Source organism: Hylaeus volcanicus, chromosome 1 (assembly GCF_026283585.1).
Source record: "Hylaeus volcanicus isolate JK05 chromosome 1, UHH_iyHylVolc1.0_haploid, whole genome shotgun sequence".
Taxonomy (NCBI): Eukaryota; Metazoa; Arthropoda; class Insecta; order Hymenoptera; family Colletidae; genus Hylaeus; species Hylaeus volcanicus.
In genome coordinates, this window is record NC_071976.1 from 9,261,020 (window position 1) to 9,275,577 (window position 14,558).

General features: G+C 38.6%; 1 protein-coding gene across 1 annotated transcript in view; it reads right to left on the reverse strand.

Moving 5' to 3' along the window:
* The window catches only part of LOC128880095 (proton-coupled amino acid transporter-like protein pathetic), a 60,901-nt gene extending 59,368 nt beyond the window's left edge, over window positions 1-1,533 (reverse strand). Inside the window, exon 1 of the mRNA XM_054129826.1 lies at window positions 691-1,533. Coding sequence (XP_053985801.1) covers window positions 691-744 — 54 coding nt within the window. The 5' untranslated portion in view covers window positions 745-1,533. The remainder of the gene's footprint in view (window positions 1-690) is intronic.
* Between the last annotated feature and the right edge of the window lie 13,025 nt (window positions 1,534-14,558).

Genomic DNA, 14,558 nt, shown 5'->3' on the forward strand with positions numbered 1-14,558 from the left:
GTAACAGTAATGGAGCAAAATGAATCGTACACAATTCAGTAATGTAACATAAAACAAACTATTGTGCATGTATTAGTTATTAATAAAGCGAAAGAAACTTTTGGGACAACCTAATACTAAGAATATTTATTAATAATAATAAATATTTTAAGAAATAATTTGAAAGGATAACAAATGATATACTGAGGTCTTGTTCCTAAAGAACCAAAGACTCTTAGTCTCCAATAGTCTGAATAATATTTAATCCTAGCAGAAATTTTCAAGAATATTTCTCTGACAGTCAACGTGTTAATAAAGCGAAAGAAACTTTTGGGACAATCTAATATTACTGTATGTATCTATGTACTTATTTATTATATTATTACATTCATCCATATATTACATTGTTACACTAATACACGCAACACTGCATGAATTATGAAACTACGTGTTACTGATTCCTTGAAATATGAATGGATATACATATATGCAACCATTGAAAAATTCCTTCTGGATTTGAAGAAAAAAAAGATTCTAAAGAATACTTGAACATGGAGACTCTAGACTAGAAATAACAGTAATGGAGCAAAATGAATCGTGCACAATTCAGTAATGTAACATAAAACATACAATATTGTGTATATATTAATTATTAATAAAACGAAAGAAACTTTTCGGACAACCTAATAAAACCAGGGAAAAACGACTCACCTGAAATTTGCCCCCGTGAACCGGTGCTCCTTGGCCCTGCATCTTGTGCGACATCCTCGCTAAAAAGCACGGGAACGAGTCGCGTGTAAAATCGCTGGCGCGAAGGAGCCTCTGGCAAGCTGCGCGTTTATTCTCGCTCTAACGAGCGTGTTTCTCGGTCGATCGGAAACGGTCGGGCGATCCAAGTCTCCTGTTCCGCTACGGTACGTCCGATTCACTTTTTGGCGGACTGAACGGAACGCCGGTGGTACACCCACACGCGCTAGCACCACAACACGGCGCCTTGCTACGTAACGAATATATATCCCAAGTGAGCCGCGTGTGTACCAAACACCAGGCCTTTCCCCAAACGATGCCAATCGAGAACTTAAACTTCTTACGTCGAACCGCCCTTCTCGACGTATGTGCTCGCACTGATCCTTCTCCACTCTTTACGCCGACTTTCGTTCGCGCTTTCTCCCTGCCCCTGTCTCTCGACTGCCCGAGGGATGTATAACGCGAGCCAAAGGATACGAGTTGGAGGGGGAAACGAATAGGCAAAGTTTCCAAGGGAGAGGGTAGTCAAGGGAGGGAAACGATGTTCGGCGTTCGGTTCTAATTAGCGGACTATCGACTCACGATTACGCGTTAACCGTGACGTAGCACGGTGGAAACGTGCGCGTTAAAATAAAAATCTTTCTGGGGCTGGAGAAGCGTCGCGAACGTCCAAGACTCTCGGCTAGGAATGACGATCCGTGATGTGGGAGGCCCGCGGTTCGGTCGCCGCTTTCTCCCCACTCTTCGTCAACGCGTATACCTCCTTCGTCCCTTTCCTTGTCACACGCTCGCACACATCAACGACCGTTCAACCACGTTCAACGGCTAAGCATCTCGATGACTATGCTTCTCTCCCCACTCGTTCCCCTCTCGAGCAACCTCGAACCCCCTCTGCACCCTCCCGATCACGGTCAACGCTCACTTCTCTGGGTTCTCGGACGATGTTCGCCACCTCCACTCGCAACAACCACCACCACCGTCGTCACTATTTACCATCACCATCGCCATCGATACCGTCCTTTTATCGTCTTCTTTCTCTCCTTTCTAGCTTTCTCGCTTTTTCCTTCGCTACTCGCCCATGCTACTCGCGAATTCTCTCGCTAGCGGTGTGGGTAATTATAGAGAACAGGTACATCCTCACCGATTTCGATGATTTTTAAATATGTTGTAGAAATCAACATTTTGAGCTACATTTTCCTATACGTATAACCGTCGTTCGGCCTTAGTTTCCGAGATATTTGCAAAATACCATTGCTACTACCAACAATGAATATTGCGTGTGCGTAACCGTAGAGTCGTCAATCGTCGATTGTTTACGCTGATTGTTTAGGCTCAGAAAAAATTAGTTTGACACTGACGTCGTTACTGAACGGATTACTTTCAAATGATTAAAAATGAACTTGCGTGAATATTTGACTACATGCGGTAGATATGATACACTAATTTATTTTTTAATTGAACAAAGAGTGCAAATATCTCGGAAACTAAGGCCGAGCGACGGTTATATTGGGTTGTCCGGAAAGTCCATGTCGATTTTTGGTAGTTGGAATAGGTCTGAATATATTGAAGTGCTTGAAAACAAATAACATGCATACATCTCTTAAAAGGTGGAAAGGTGTGGAACAAAATGGCACCTATGTAATTCAATAAATATACAGGGTGTCCCAAAAGTCGGGGAGGAGCCGGAAATGGGGGATAGCTGAGACGATTCTGAACAACAATTTCTTTTGCAAAAATGTCAGATAGGGGTTCGTTAAGGAGATATTAAGAGAACACCCCGACCAATCAGAGCGCGCGTAGACCGTTCGAGCGGACGCGGTAGCGAAGGCTACGCGCTAGGCGGCAGCGTCAATGTCCTTCGATGCACGTCGAGTCACTTGTTCGCGTACAAGCGCGGCCGCCAGCGCGTAGCCTTCGCTACCGCGTCCGCTCGAACGGTCTACGCGCGCTCTGATTGGTCGGGATTTTCTCTTAATATCTCCTTAACGAAGCCCCCACCGACATTTTTGCAAAGGAAATTGTTGTTCAGAATCGTCTCAGCTACCCCCCATTTCCGGCTCCTCCCCGACTTTTGGAACACCCTGTATATTAAAACTCAAACGTGTTTTTGAATGTTTCTTAGAAATTGGCACGAACTTTCTGGACAACCTAATATGTATAGGAAAAACTTGTTCAAAATATTGATTTCTATAACATATTTAAAAATCATTGAAATCGGTGAGGATGTACCTGTTCTCTATAATTACCGCGGTGTGTACCCCCGTCTCTCTTTCTATCCCCATGTGTATATTTGCCCGCCTCCACAACCCTGGCGCTCGTTTTTTCCTCGTTTTCTTTCACTCGTCTCCTTTTTCGCCCGCGAAACCATTCTCGCCTCTCCCATCGCACATGCCAAATCCATTTACATCGAACGCGTTTCTGCATCATTATCCACGTATCGGGTTTATAATCGTCTTGCGTCGACGGTGCCTCGGTCGCTACAGGATCAAGGTTAACGCTGTTGATGTGGGAGAGAACGCGCGCATCCGGCGCCGCCGCGGTTCCCTAGGATGTCTGACGCGCGCCCACGATTTTTCCTTTTAAATCGTCGATCGACCTACCTTAACCCGCTGGGCGCCGTTTAAATCTCAGAACGGCTGAGCGCCATTAGTTATACGGTAAACACTCTTATAACGCGGTTTCTACGTTAGCTTGGAGCGAAAATTGCTAATTCCATTTTGTATCGATTCTAAGATTCTTGTAACAAGGTTTACATGCAACGCATTGCCTACCCATGGGAATCATATTGTTGCGACAGTATGAAAATGCCGCACTACAGTTCCGAGTTACATCGTCGCGACGGTGTGAAAAAAATGTTGCGACGATGTGAAGTTGCGGAAACGAGTTCCCGCGCTTCCGGTTGCCAGGAAGCGGCAAACTTTTAAAATAGAAGAGAGCGATTCGAGATCTCAAAGAGAGAAGACGTATCGCTACAAGTCTCTAAGTTTATCGTTGAATTATTGTTAAATCGTTAAAAGTTAAAGTTTGTTAATAAACGTTATATATAGTTTAACATGGATTCTCGTGTTTCAACCCCCCGGCGTAACAATATGTCCAGAATGAAATTTGAAGATGTTTTACATATGTATATTATAAATAATTATATTTCATATTCCTGGCAAATGTAATATTTTTTTTAGCACTATGCAAGATGTAAAGGAGCTTAGAGTCGGTCACGAGATTTTTGTTCATGAATTGAAAAGTTAAAAAAATATTCTAATCGAATTTATACTTTTGTATTCTAACAAAATTGTTGTCAACCGTTCCAATTGGAATTCCTTCAAACTATTGTTATTTTTGTTTTGTTTGGTAGGAAAAATGAACACAGAACGAGGAAGCGTTAATGAGTCCCTATCTAAGTTAAAAATTGCTCAAGTACCAGGCAATATGTTAAGTACGCGATACTAACCACGGGGAAACCCTGGTGGCGCGACGCACAGTGGTCCCAACGCGGAAAAAACTCAATTTTCGAAAGTTAAATTTTTCTTATAGAATATGTCCTGACTACTGTGAATAGTCTGTAGAATTACATTGTAAAATGGTTGTTTTAAATTTTAATTTTGAATGAAATTATAATTTATCAAAGTTGGAAATCAGTCGAAATGCTGAAATTTGGGTTACTTTGAAAAAAAATTCAGATTTCACTTACGATTGGGTAAAACTGAATTGATCGGTCATTAATAATGTCTAGTAAGAATCTGTGAACATGACTTTTTACTGTTTAGGCCAAGGAAAAAAAAATGATGAGTAAAGCGAATATGCAGGTTTTTCGAATGTTTTATCAAAATTATTGATTCAAAAAAAGCTCCGACAGTCTCCGGTTTGATTTCTCACGTTTTCTCATCTATATTACTTACACTAAGAAAACATGATGAAAATTTCAGCTGCGTCTACTTGCTCTTTCGGGTGTTACATAATTTTATTCTCAAGTATGTGTGAATACTCAAATCTTGAGAATCTGCGAATTCCTTCTAAAATCCATTCTGGTGAAAGTGTGACATTATTTTTGAGACATCCTTCGCAAAAATTGGCTCATGTTTAAAGGACGTATTATGGACTGGAAAATTCCGAACAAATCCACGACAGATAAAATGTACGATGATTAAAAAACATAAAAAAACCTGTATTTTGTTCTGTTAAAAATTCACTAAAACAAGGTTCAATGACCCAAACATACGAATATGAGGCCTGAACTTAAAAAGAGACACATTCCCCTTAGCGAAGAAGCTATTGACTTATTATTATAAAAATTACCTTTTTTTTTATTAAAATAATTTTTACATAATTCTAATGTATTTTTTCATGCTGAATCGAACGAGATTAGTGTCGGATTGATAGAATGATCCGTTCTCGAGATATTGAGTTTTTTCCGTCTTTTTGGCCATCCGAACCACTGTGTGACGCGTCGATGTATCGAACTATAATCATCGATTTTGAAGTCGCCCAAACGACTTAAAATTGAAATTAAAATAGAAATTTTATACTCTAAACATAACAATCATTGTATATTACATATTTAACGTATAGGATACTCTGAATTTCTAAAAACAGCGATATCTATATTTTCATTTTTAGACCTTATCGAGAATGTAGTTTTCTTCCAATACTTAATAGAAGGTCTATAAATAACTACAGGAGGATAAGCAGTATTTTTCCATAGCAATTACTAGAATGCCTGAGTTGTGTGTAAATAGAAAATTGTACGTCCTTTCAGTAATTTGTCAAAAACATAGACTTCACTTCAATAGTTGCAACAGCTTTCAAAGTAAAAAAATGAAATTACGAGCAACTTCATAAAGAAAAGTTTTGTCGATACAAGCGTCAATTGTATTTTATCAAGAGATAGGATGATAACAATTTTTATTATATTCTTTAGTATTTATCCATTGACGTCCAAGTTTCCCGTTTCATGTAACCAACATGAAAACTATCAAGAATATCTTCGATAATTTCGTAACTAATAACTTTAACAAACATTGGTTTAGATAAATATCGTATGGTTTCGAAGGGAGCATAACTTGATAATATTAGGTTGTCCCAAAAGTTTCTTTCGCTTTATTAATAAGTAATGCACAGTGTACAGTAATGTACATGCACAATATTTTATGTTTTATGTTACATTACTGAATTGTGCACGATTCATTTTGCTCCATTACTGTTACAACATGAATATCTATGAAATTAGATTGTCTATTTATAGAAACACGACCACATAAAATAATTGAGTGCAACTCGCGAAAGAAACTTTCGGGACAACCTAATACTAATATTTTTGTTGGTAAACGCGAACGCGAACAGTCAAATTCGTTATTTTATATCGATACATTTGTAACCAATGAAAGAATGTATAGATATTTATTTATAAATGGTAAACACCACAAGAGGTATTTACTATATACCTTCGGGTGTTTTCAACCATCCACCACAAGAAGAAGCGAACATTAAACGATAGGATCGAGTTTGGATTCGTACTTCAAGATTAGTGAACTAAGCATCACTTTACGACACCACAGTCGTTTCCATTGTTTACCAACGCGCTGAAATCTTCCACTTCGGAATGAATTACGCGATTCCGACCGAAGAAATCTTGGAAATCGTGCGAGACTAATCGGAGCGCAGAATCAAGGATTATTGATTCTGAAATTACCAACTGAGTGTTATTTTCGAGAGTTTTCAGATTTTCCTTGGCGAACGGTCGCCCAAACTTCACCGCGACTCGGATTAATAATAACGAAACACGCGATCGCGCTAACTTTAATGGTTGGCTACGCAATTCCACGCACGAAGCAAAAAAAAAAAAATACCTTCACATGCGAGTAGTATTAGTGTTCTACGAAGAACGAGCATGTTTTGAAATTTCATATCGTTAGTCATCGATTACGGTGCACTCGAGTGATCGATGACGATTAATTCTTAATCGATCTGAGATTTTTTGATTAGTACAGAGACAGATCTGCCAACACTCGACTCTTTCTGATCGAATCGAGGGGTATTCCCGACAAGTTACGGTCGCATGGCGGGATATTATCGACGCGAGGGAATGTTATTCACCGGGTGAAATATTGAAATGATAAATGACAACGGCAGTCAAAGAGTTCGTTAAAGGATAAGGACTTTTGATTAACGAGATCATCGATCCTGCCGATGTGTTCTAATTGGACACGAGTAGAAAATTCTTTTTAGAGTATAATTAATAGCCCAATAAATTGTCACGACATAATTAATCAACTCTCATTTTAGGTTTTCAAGAGCGTGGATGCTTTTCGAAGCTAATAGCTCAATGAGAGCAACAATAATTTGATATTTATATTTCCATTTGGCATAAATGCATAAAAATAATATGCACCCAGCTGAAACAAACTCGCTTGAACAATATTTGTGCGTTTTTCAGGCAACAATTGACCGTACTTGTGTTGCGCAAAAAATACTTCCGATCTTCACGACACTCGTAACGTAAAAAGGTAAAGTGACGCGTCAATGCGAGATAATATTCGATAATACCTGTTATGAAAAATGTCTATTCAATATGTCGAAACTGAGAATGCTCGCGTATAGGTTTGTTCTCACTCTCCGACGTTATCGCTCCTCGATGCGCCATTTTACGATACCGTAAGCTCCTTTGTATGCGACAAGATAGTAATTTGCATGTCCCATAAAACACGATACATACAATTGTGAAAATTAATGCGTATTTCGAAGTCACGTAAAATTCGCGTACCGAAGTGTATCTCGAAGGCCGTGTATTCGCCGTTAACTTATCCAAATTAAGTTCACTATTTACAAAAATTGCACTCTTCGTTATGCAATCAAAATTATTCAAGGATTAGATTTCGAAAATGCAAGGAGACAAAAATAACTCAACCACGGTCAATCGCAACGAATCGCAACATTTATTTCGCGCTTGCAAATTTTCACAAACATTGTTCAACGCATGTACTTTTATACGTAATATTTTTAATAGACATCCCGTATTTTTGTTGGTATTTAATAATATTTACTTTCCGAATGTTTCGAGACTAAGCGTGAAAATCTGCTACAAAGTGTCTGGGGAAAATTGATGCATATCTAAAGCAGACCTAATGCCAACGTAGCGAACGTTTGAAAGGTCAACAAAAATTCCATTAACACGTATTCGCATGTGAAAGGATTTGATTTCTCCTGTGCTAGACATTTTGCAGCACATTTAGTAATAGCGCGCGTAACAAGAGTTAATTTCAACTTGAATGCAATTTGATATCAAAATAAAAATAAAATTCCACGCTCAAACGCACGCTGCGTTAACACAAAAAAAAAAAAAAACTGGTGCTTTAGCTAAAGTTATTTCATTTGGTAAAATATATTCGTAAAAGCAACCTGTCCTTTTTGGACAAATTGTAATCGATTCCTCGATCTTAAAGTTCAAGGAAGATTGTAACGCATGTTATCCTCTCTCCGTTTTGTTGACATCGCAATGAGAATTATAGGCACGTGTATCATCAGGCGTGATAAACGATTTCGTGATCTCATCGTTATTTATTTCCAGGCTATTCCAATTAGCTCAGGATCAGGGTTAATAACATCATTGACGCCGTGTTTTCAGCGCGCCAAGTATTGAAGTGACGCACGTTAACTTCTTCCTTAACCATTTCTTTATATTCGTCGCTTAACAGACGTTTCGTGTTTCTTCTTCCTTGGAATGCACGCGATATCGTTTTACGCTTGACAAGCAGTTTTTCGTCGACCGTTGTCGATAAACGTGTCATAATGAATGACAGCCGAACGCCTCGAATGAATTACAGATTAAAATCGATCCATGATTGAAAACGTTTACTGAAAATTATTCGAGACGTTAATAAATAACGCAAAATGTCATTCCGGATTTATTTCCTTTCTTCGCGATAAGATTATTAATCAAAGTCGAAGAAATCAAGTATCCAGTGATGTTTGATTAAGTTATTAGTTATATATATTTCTTTCCAATGAATTCTCGATTGAAATCTTTTTTCTTATTTACAAAGACCGTGTTAGGATTGAAAAGCTATTGTAAGTTGAAGTGAAGAGTCAGAATTTATTAATAAATTATATATGTATAATATTGAGAACTGTTTTTAATTTGATATCGTTATTGTATCACATTTGGAATAACCTTGATGCCCAGACAAATTTAATTTGTTCTATGTATTCTTTTTTGAAAAATAATATGTAATATTTGTTCTATTTAGTTATCGACAATAGCAAATAAAAAATATCAATATAAAATATTCATCTCAAAGATTCAATCGTCATTCATTACTTTTACTTTGTGCGTATCTTTAAAAGAATTCAAGTTGACTACCATTTTATAATATTACTTTCTGAACTTTTTGATGAGTCACTGCGGTTTTCAAACATTAATGATTCCTTAATTAACCTCTCCCAAGAATAAATCCGCGAAGCTACGTAAAACGAGACTACACGAAGCAAAACTACATAATACGAAATTGTTTTACAATTTCATCCATCCGTGGCCCTATATCGATTCGTTCATTTGCCATAACTGCGCACGTGAGCTGAAAAATTAAGATCGATGCCAGATCGCCATCGCACGCGATCCTTAATTGCTCCCATTCGATCGCGTCGTCGGTTAGCTCCCGGTTAACGTTCGCGTAATCGTTCCTATATACAAAGTCTTCTAATTATAAGCACGACGAAGCAGGCGCGCGGGCGATTAAAACAGAATAGACGGCAGGTCGACATTGTCATCGCCGTATGCTCCGAATCGGTGCCGATTTATTTGTCCGGGATCGAGGTTAATGGCATCGTTGACTCCTCGATTCGAACGAAGCGCCGCAGAACGCCTCTTTCACCTCTGTCAATTATGGAAAGAGCCGCTCGACGTTTTCCAGATCAATCGACTCATCGATCATTTCTCAATGATAGATCCTAGGAGAATGGAGGAGGATCTGGTTGCTACTTCATAATTTATTAAATTATATAAAGATATATTTGGAATTCATTTTTCGTGTTTTAGTATACAATCTCTGGTTATTAAATTAGGACCACAAGTAAGATTTTCATTTTACTATGATACTATCTCGTGAATGACAAATTGTCCTTTCCATTGCTCAATTTAATACTAATTGAAAGTGTATAGTAATAATTAATCTATTATTGTTATGGGAATGATACATTTACATGTACGTGTACAATATCTCAATAATTCATAAATTTTCATATTATAATTCGCTTACGACTTTCAATTTGACTAAAAACACGAGAAACACTGAAAATTGTTACTGGTCCCAATTCAATAACCAGAATTATTTAGAATTAACCCCATTTTTACAACACGATCGTCGTTTCTAAGATAAATTGTTATAACTACAACTAACTTTAGTGGACGAGTGTTTCAAAGATGAAAATATTCGACGAAGATACGTTTTAATATACGCAGTCAGATAAGGGAGGATTTCTCCCATTTCTTGTGACTTGTGATTCCTTGGTCACGATTGGTCACGGGATCTAAATGCCCTTCGCGTCAACGAGAATTTAGCGTTCCTTGACGTGCGAGATAAGGGGTAACGAAGGAAGTGCGTCGAAAAGAAGAAGAATGGACCTCTCCGAAGATAATGGAAGGCAGAAATTGTTAGGGTGAATGAAAAGAGGGGTTCCGAAGCTGGTATACAACAGCTGTAACTACCATCTGCGACGAGGGAATATCTCAACTGCGCCACGGTTAACCTTCTGACTCTGGCCTGCGCAATACTTGAATGGACACTAGATACGGGGTTGAATCTGACCCGTGTTAAAATGGCCTCTGCATACTTTTCACAATTAGCACTTCGGAGATGAACTTTCTACGCGTCCCATTTAAATCGAAATGATTATGGGATGAAACTGTCAAAAATATATTTATACAAAAGTTATTTGGTTCAAAGGAGCAAATTATATGGAGTAAATAATTCCGTTGTAAGTGAAGTGCTAGAGGAGGTTATTTATTGTAATATAAAGTATTAGTATAAATATTCCAAATGACATTTGTAAAATCATTTTTTTGATAGCTTCATCCCCTAGTGAGATATTTAACTATTCAGATTTAATCGAAGCCCCTTGTATATTAATATAGTCCGACAGTAAATCTTGCATACTATTACAACATATATTAAAAGCCTTATTTGTTTAACCAATAACACAGTTAACAAATTGCACAGTAGGAAGATACTAAAATTAAAAAGTCCATAAATAGATTTCTAGTAGATAAATAGTTATCCTTCGTGTCAAATACATCGCATTCACGTCATCAATCATCTAAATTTCTTTCCAGTAAATAAATTCAACAAAGACACGACCACGGTGCGATCGCAACACCGTATTCGCTCGTCGTCCGTGGAAAACGACGAATCCGGCGCTGCATATTTTCGCGAGGCACTGCGCAAAAAGGCTACCAGATACCGAAACGTACGACAACAAGCGATGCAAGGAAGCTTTGTCACGGCAATACGATATCGCGTTTAAGATTTGAACTTTGCGACGCTGATATCGTAGGTAACGCGAAACTCGTCCGGCTCCGTTTCACGACGTATTGGCATGGAAGAAAACTTTCCGCTGGGTAGGCCCTCGAGAGGAACTTCCTAGAGCTTCGTCGTTGCTCAATTTCGTTTATTTTAACCCTCGGATGGAAAACCAGCCACGTGCCTCGTCGCTAGCACGACGAGGGTCCTCAGGGTGCTCGGAAGTACAGCAAGGGGCAAAACCGAACCAGCTTTGGCATGGTTGCTTAATTTAACCCTTTGGGATCGACACATTCTTCTGGTGGAATTGCCAACTAAATCCAAGCAAACGTATTATTTAAAAGGAGATGGCGAAGAGTAATGAATATTTGTAATACTTTCGATTATAAAATAAGACGTGTACTTTGAAAAAAAAGATTATGTCGCCATTGACATCGACTCTGAAAACAAATCAGTGGTGGCATCGATCGCAAAGGATTAGTTTCTAATACTGTTCAGACCGTGGAGGTCTATTTCACTTTTTCCTACTATATTTGTTCTAGCATGTAGCGATTTTTTAGAAAAATTCAGTAACAGCACGTTTAAATTTCGACCTGCATCATGGCTTGGTGAGATTTTGTTACTATTCTGTACTGAACATGTTTATAGACTTTTTTCTCTTTCACATGTTATATTCTTATCGCCTTATCCTCTGGCACCCCTGTTAAGGATGGGACGACAAGGCCCATGGGGGCAACAAGGAGCTCGGGTACCTCGGGTTCGCCAAACCCGTACTGCAGCTGAGACCAAGCTCAGCTACAGCCCCTGAGGATACTACTCAACCAATCGAACCCTGATATCGTTGTTCTATATCAGTTTAATCAAAATCACCGACTGTCTTATTAGATACATTCTAATTTACTCAAACGATGGGGAATCGCTTTCTTGGTTACCCCAAATTGCAAGACAAGTTCTTGTTCACTTTATCTTCAATTTTCTTCGCATTACTCGAAGCATCCTAGATCAGTAAGATCAAAGTAATCTCAAATTTGTTGAACCATGTGCTTATCCAGGTTTCTGTATTCAATGTCAACATTGTCAAGACATCATGTTCAAAAATTCGTGCTCCTAGATCATCTCATATATCTTTCATCGTCACCATTTTCTTCTGATTCGTTCTACGATCATTTCAATGTGCTTATCCAGATTTCTATATTCAAGTTCTTCTTCACTTTATCTTCAATTTTCTTCGCATTACTCGAAGCATTCTAGATCAGTAAGATCAAAGTAATCTCAAATTTGTTGAACCATGTGCTTATCCAGGTTTCTGTATTCAATGTCAACATTGTCAAGACATCATGTTCAAAAATTCGTACTCCTAGATCATCTCATATACTTTTCATCGTCACCATTTTCTTCTGATTCGTTCTACGATCATTTCCATGTGCTTATCCAGATTTCTATATTCAAGTTCTTCTTCACTTTATCTTCAATTTTCTTCGCATTACTCGAAGCATCCTAGATCAGTAAGATCAAAGTAATCTCAAATTTGTTCAACCATGTGCTTATCCAGGTTTCTGTATTCAATGTCAACATTGTCAAGACATCATGTTCAAAAATTCGTGCTCCTAGATCATCTCATATACTTTTCATCGTCACCATCTTCTTCTGATTCGTTCTACGATCATTTCCAAGAACAACCCTGACTTTAACTTATTATCCCACTTTTCCCTCGTAAACCCTTCGCGTAGAAATAGTGAAACTCCCAAAAAGTTCGCTGGCGATCGATGCAGCGTCATCGGTCGCGACGTAACCCATCCAGGGGACACGTTGCCCTCCTTTGTCGACGAATGATGAATCGCCGACGATCGACGTCGGCGATAGTGCGCGCACATGCGAAAATCGTGCAGGATTCTGTTTGGATCGTCCGGGGCGCCTTACTGTCGCAATCAATGTTTGCGGCACGTGTGTATATAGGTCGCGGTAAGACAGGCGGACGACGATGACGCAGATTCATGCAAAAAGTCCGTGAAAGTATCGCGATTGTATTGGACCTTCGCCTACGCGGCCACTGTTGACAGGAAGCTGTTGGTGTGTATCCTTTGGCCCAGATTCGGTTGAATCGTTATCTCAGGGTAACACGGCTCGCTCCACAATCACCCTCGTTGCAACCACTTGCCCTTGGGCCATGAACTTTGTTTTCGCGAATCGTCCCGATTAAATGTTCCATTCGGTTGATCGATGTTTGCGCCGGTGCACCGGAAATATCTTCGCGAGTTCGGCTAAGAAATGGGGGAGAGTTCTTTGCGGATCCAGGATTGTTGCGCGTCGTGGTATGTTGTGTATTATTACGGGTAGAAATTAATACTTTAATATGTTAAAGATATGTGGGATTCGCGTGTGTTGATGAACCTCAGTAAACCTCAGTTTATCAAATTTAAGTTGGAAAGTTGTGACGAAGTGATAAGTTGATCACGCGTCAAACCAATAAGTTGTTAAGTTGTTGAACGAGGGATAGAAGTACGCGAAAGAAATTGTTAACAGTTGCAAACGATTTAGTGGATAACGTTGTAGTTTTTTTTAAACAAAAAGATGTTCTCGTTTTGCGTAAAAACAGCTGCTTACAATTACGAAGATGTCCCACTAAAAATAGAATCCCACAGATATACATTGAGGATGCACATTAAGGATGTGCATTTTCAATATTCATCACATACATACTCTTTTCTCCCGATCGGTAAACTTTTCCACTCCGAAGAAATGCACTACTTAACACATGCATTCTAGGCCTGCTCATTCGACATACTATAAATTGTGTGTGTCTTGCACACTACATTACGGATCTAAATCACTCATCGCGGATACCTCTTTACGTGCTTGCTAAGGAAACAAATGGTTACCTTCGTCGCGCAATATAACCGCGACATGCGCAACAAAAGTTATGTCTGGTTTGTAAGTTTAACCTGTTTATTTTTTCGCTTCAAGTATGTGAACATTTTCGTAGCTTTTGTATTTTATAAACGAAGTCTTCTAAATACTTATATCTTTTTCACGCGTATTGTGACTAATTCTATTACGAATAACATAATAATATCATTCAATATGAATTATCGAACTAGGTAATATTTAATGCGTGGCAAAAAAAATACTCGTACATCAAACAAATCTAAATTACATCGTGGAAAAGTAATTTACCCCCTTCCTGAACATTTCTTATAAAACATTCATTACCGACATAATTATAACGTCTTTCCCATATTACAAGAGCCATAAAAGTTTAAGTAGTCCCCAAATTATGTACTCGATTCTTAAGTATCGTCGAATCTTTAAACCTGTTTCCCCTAA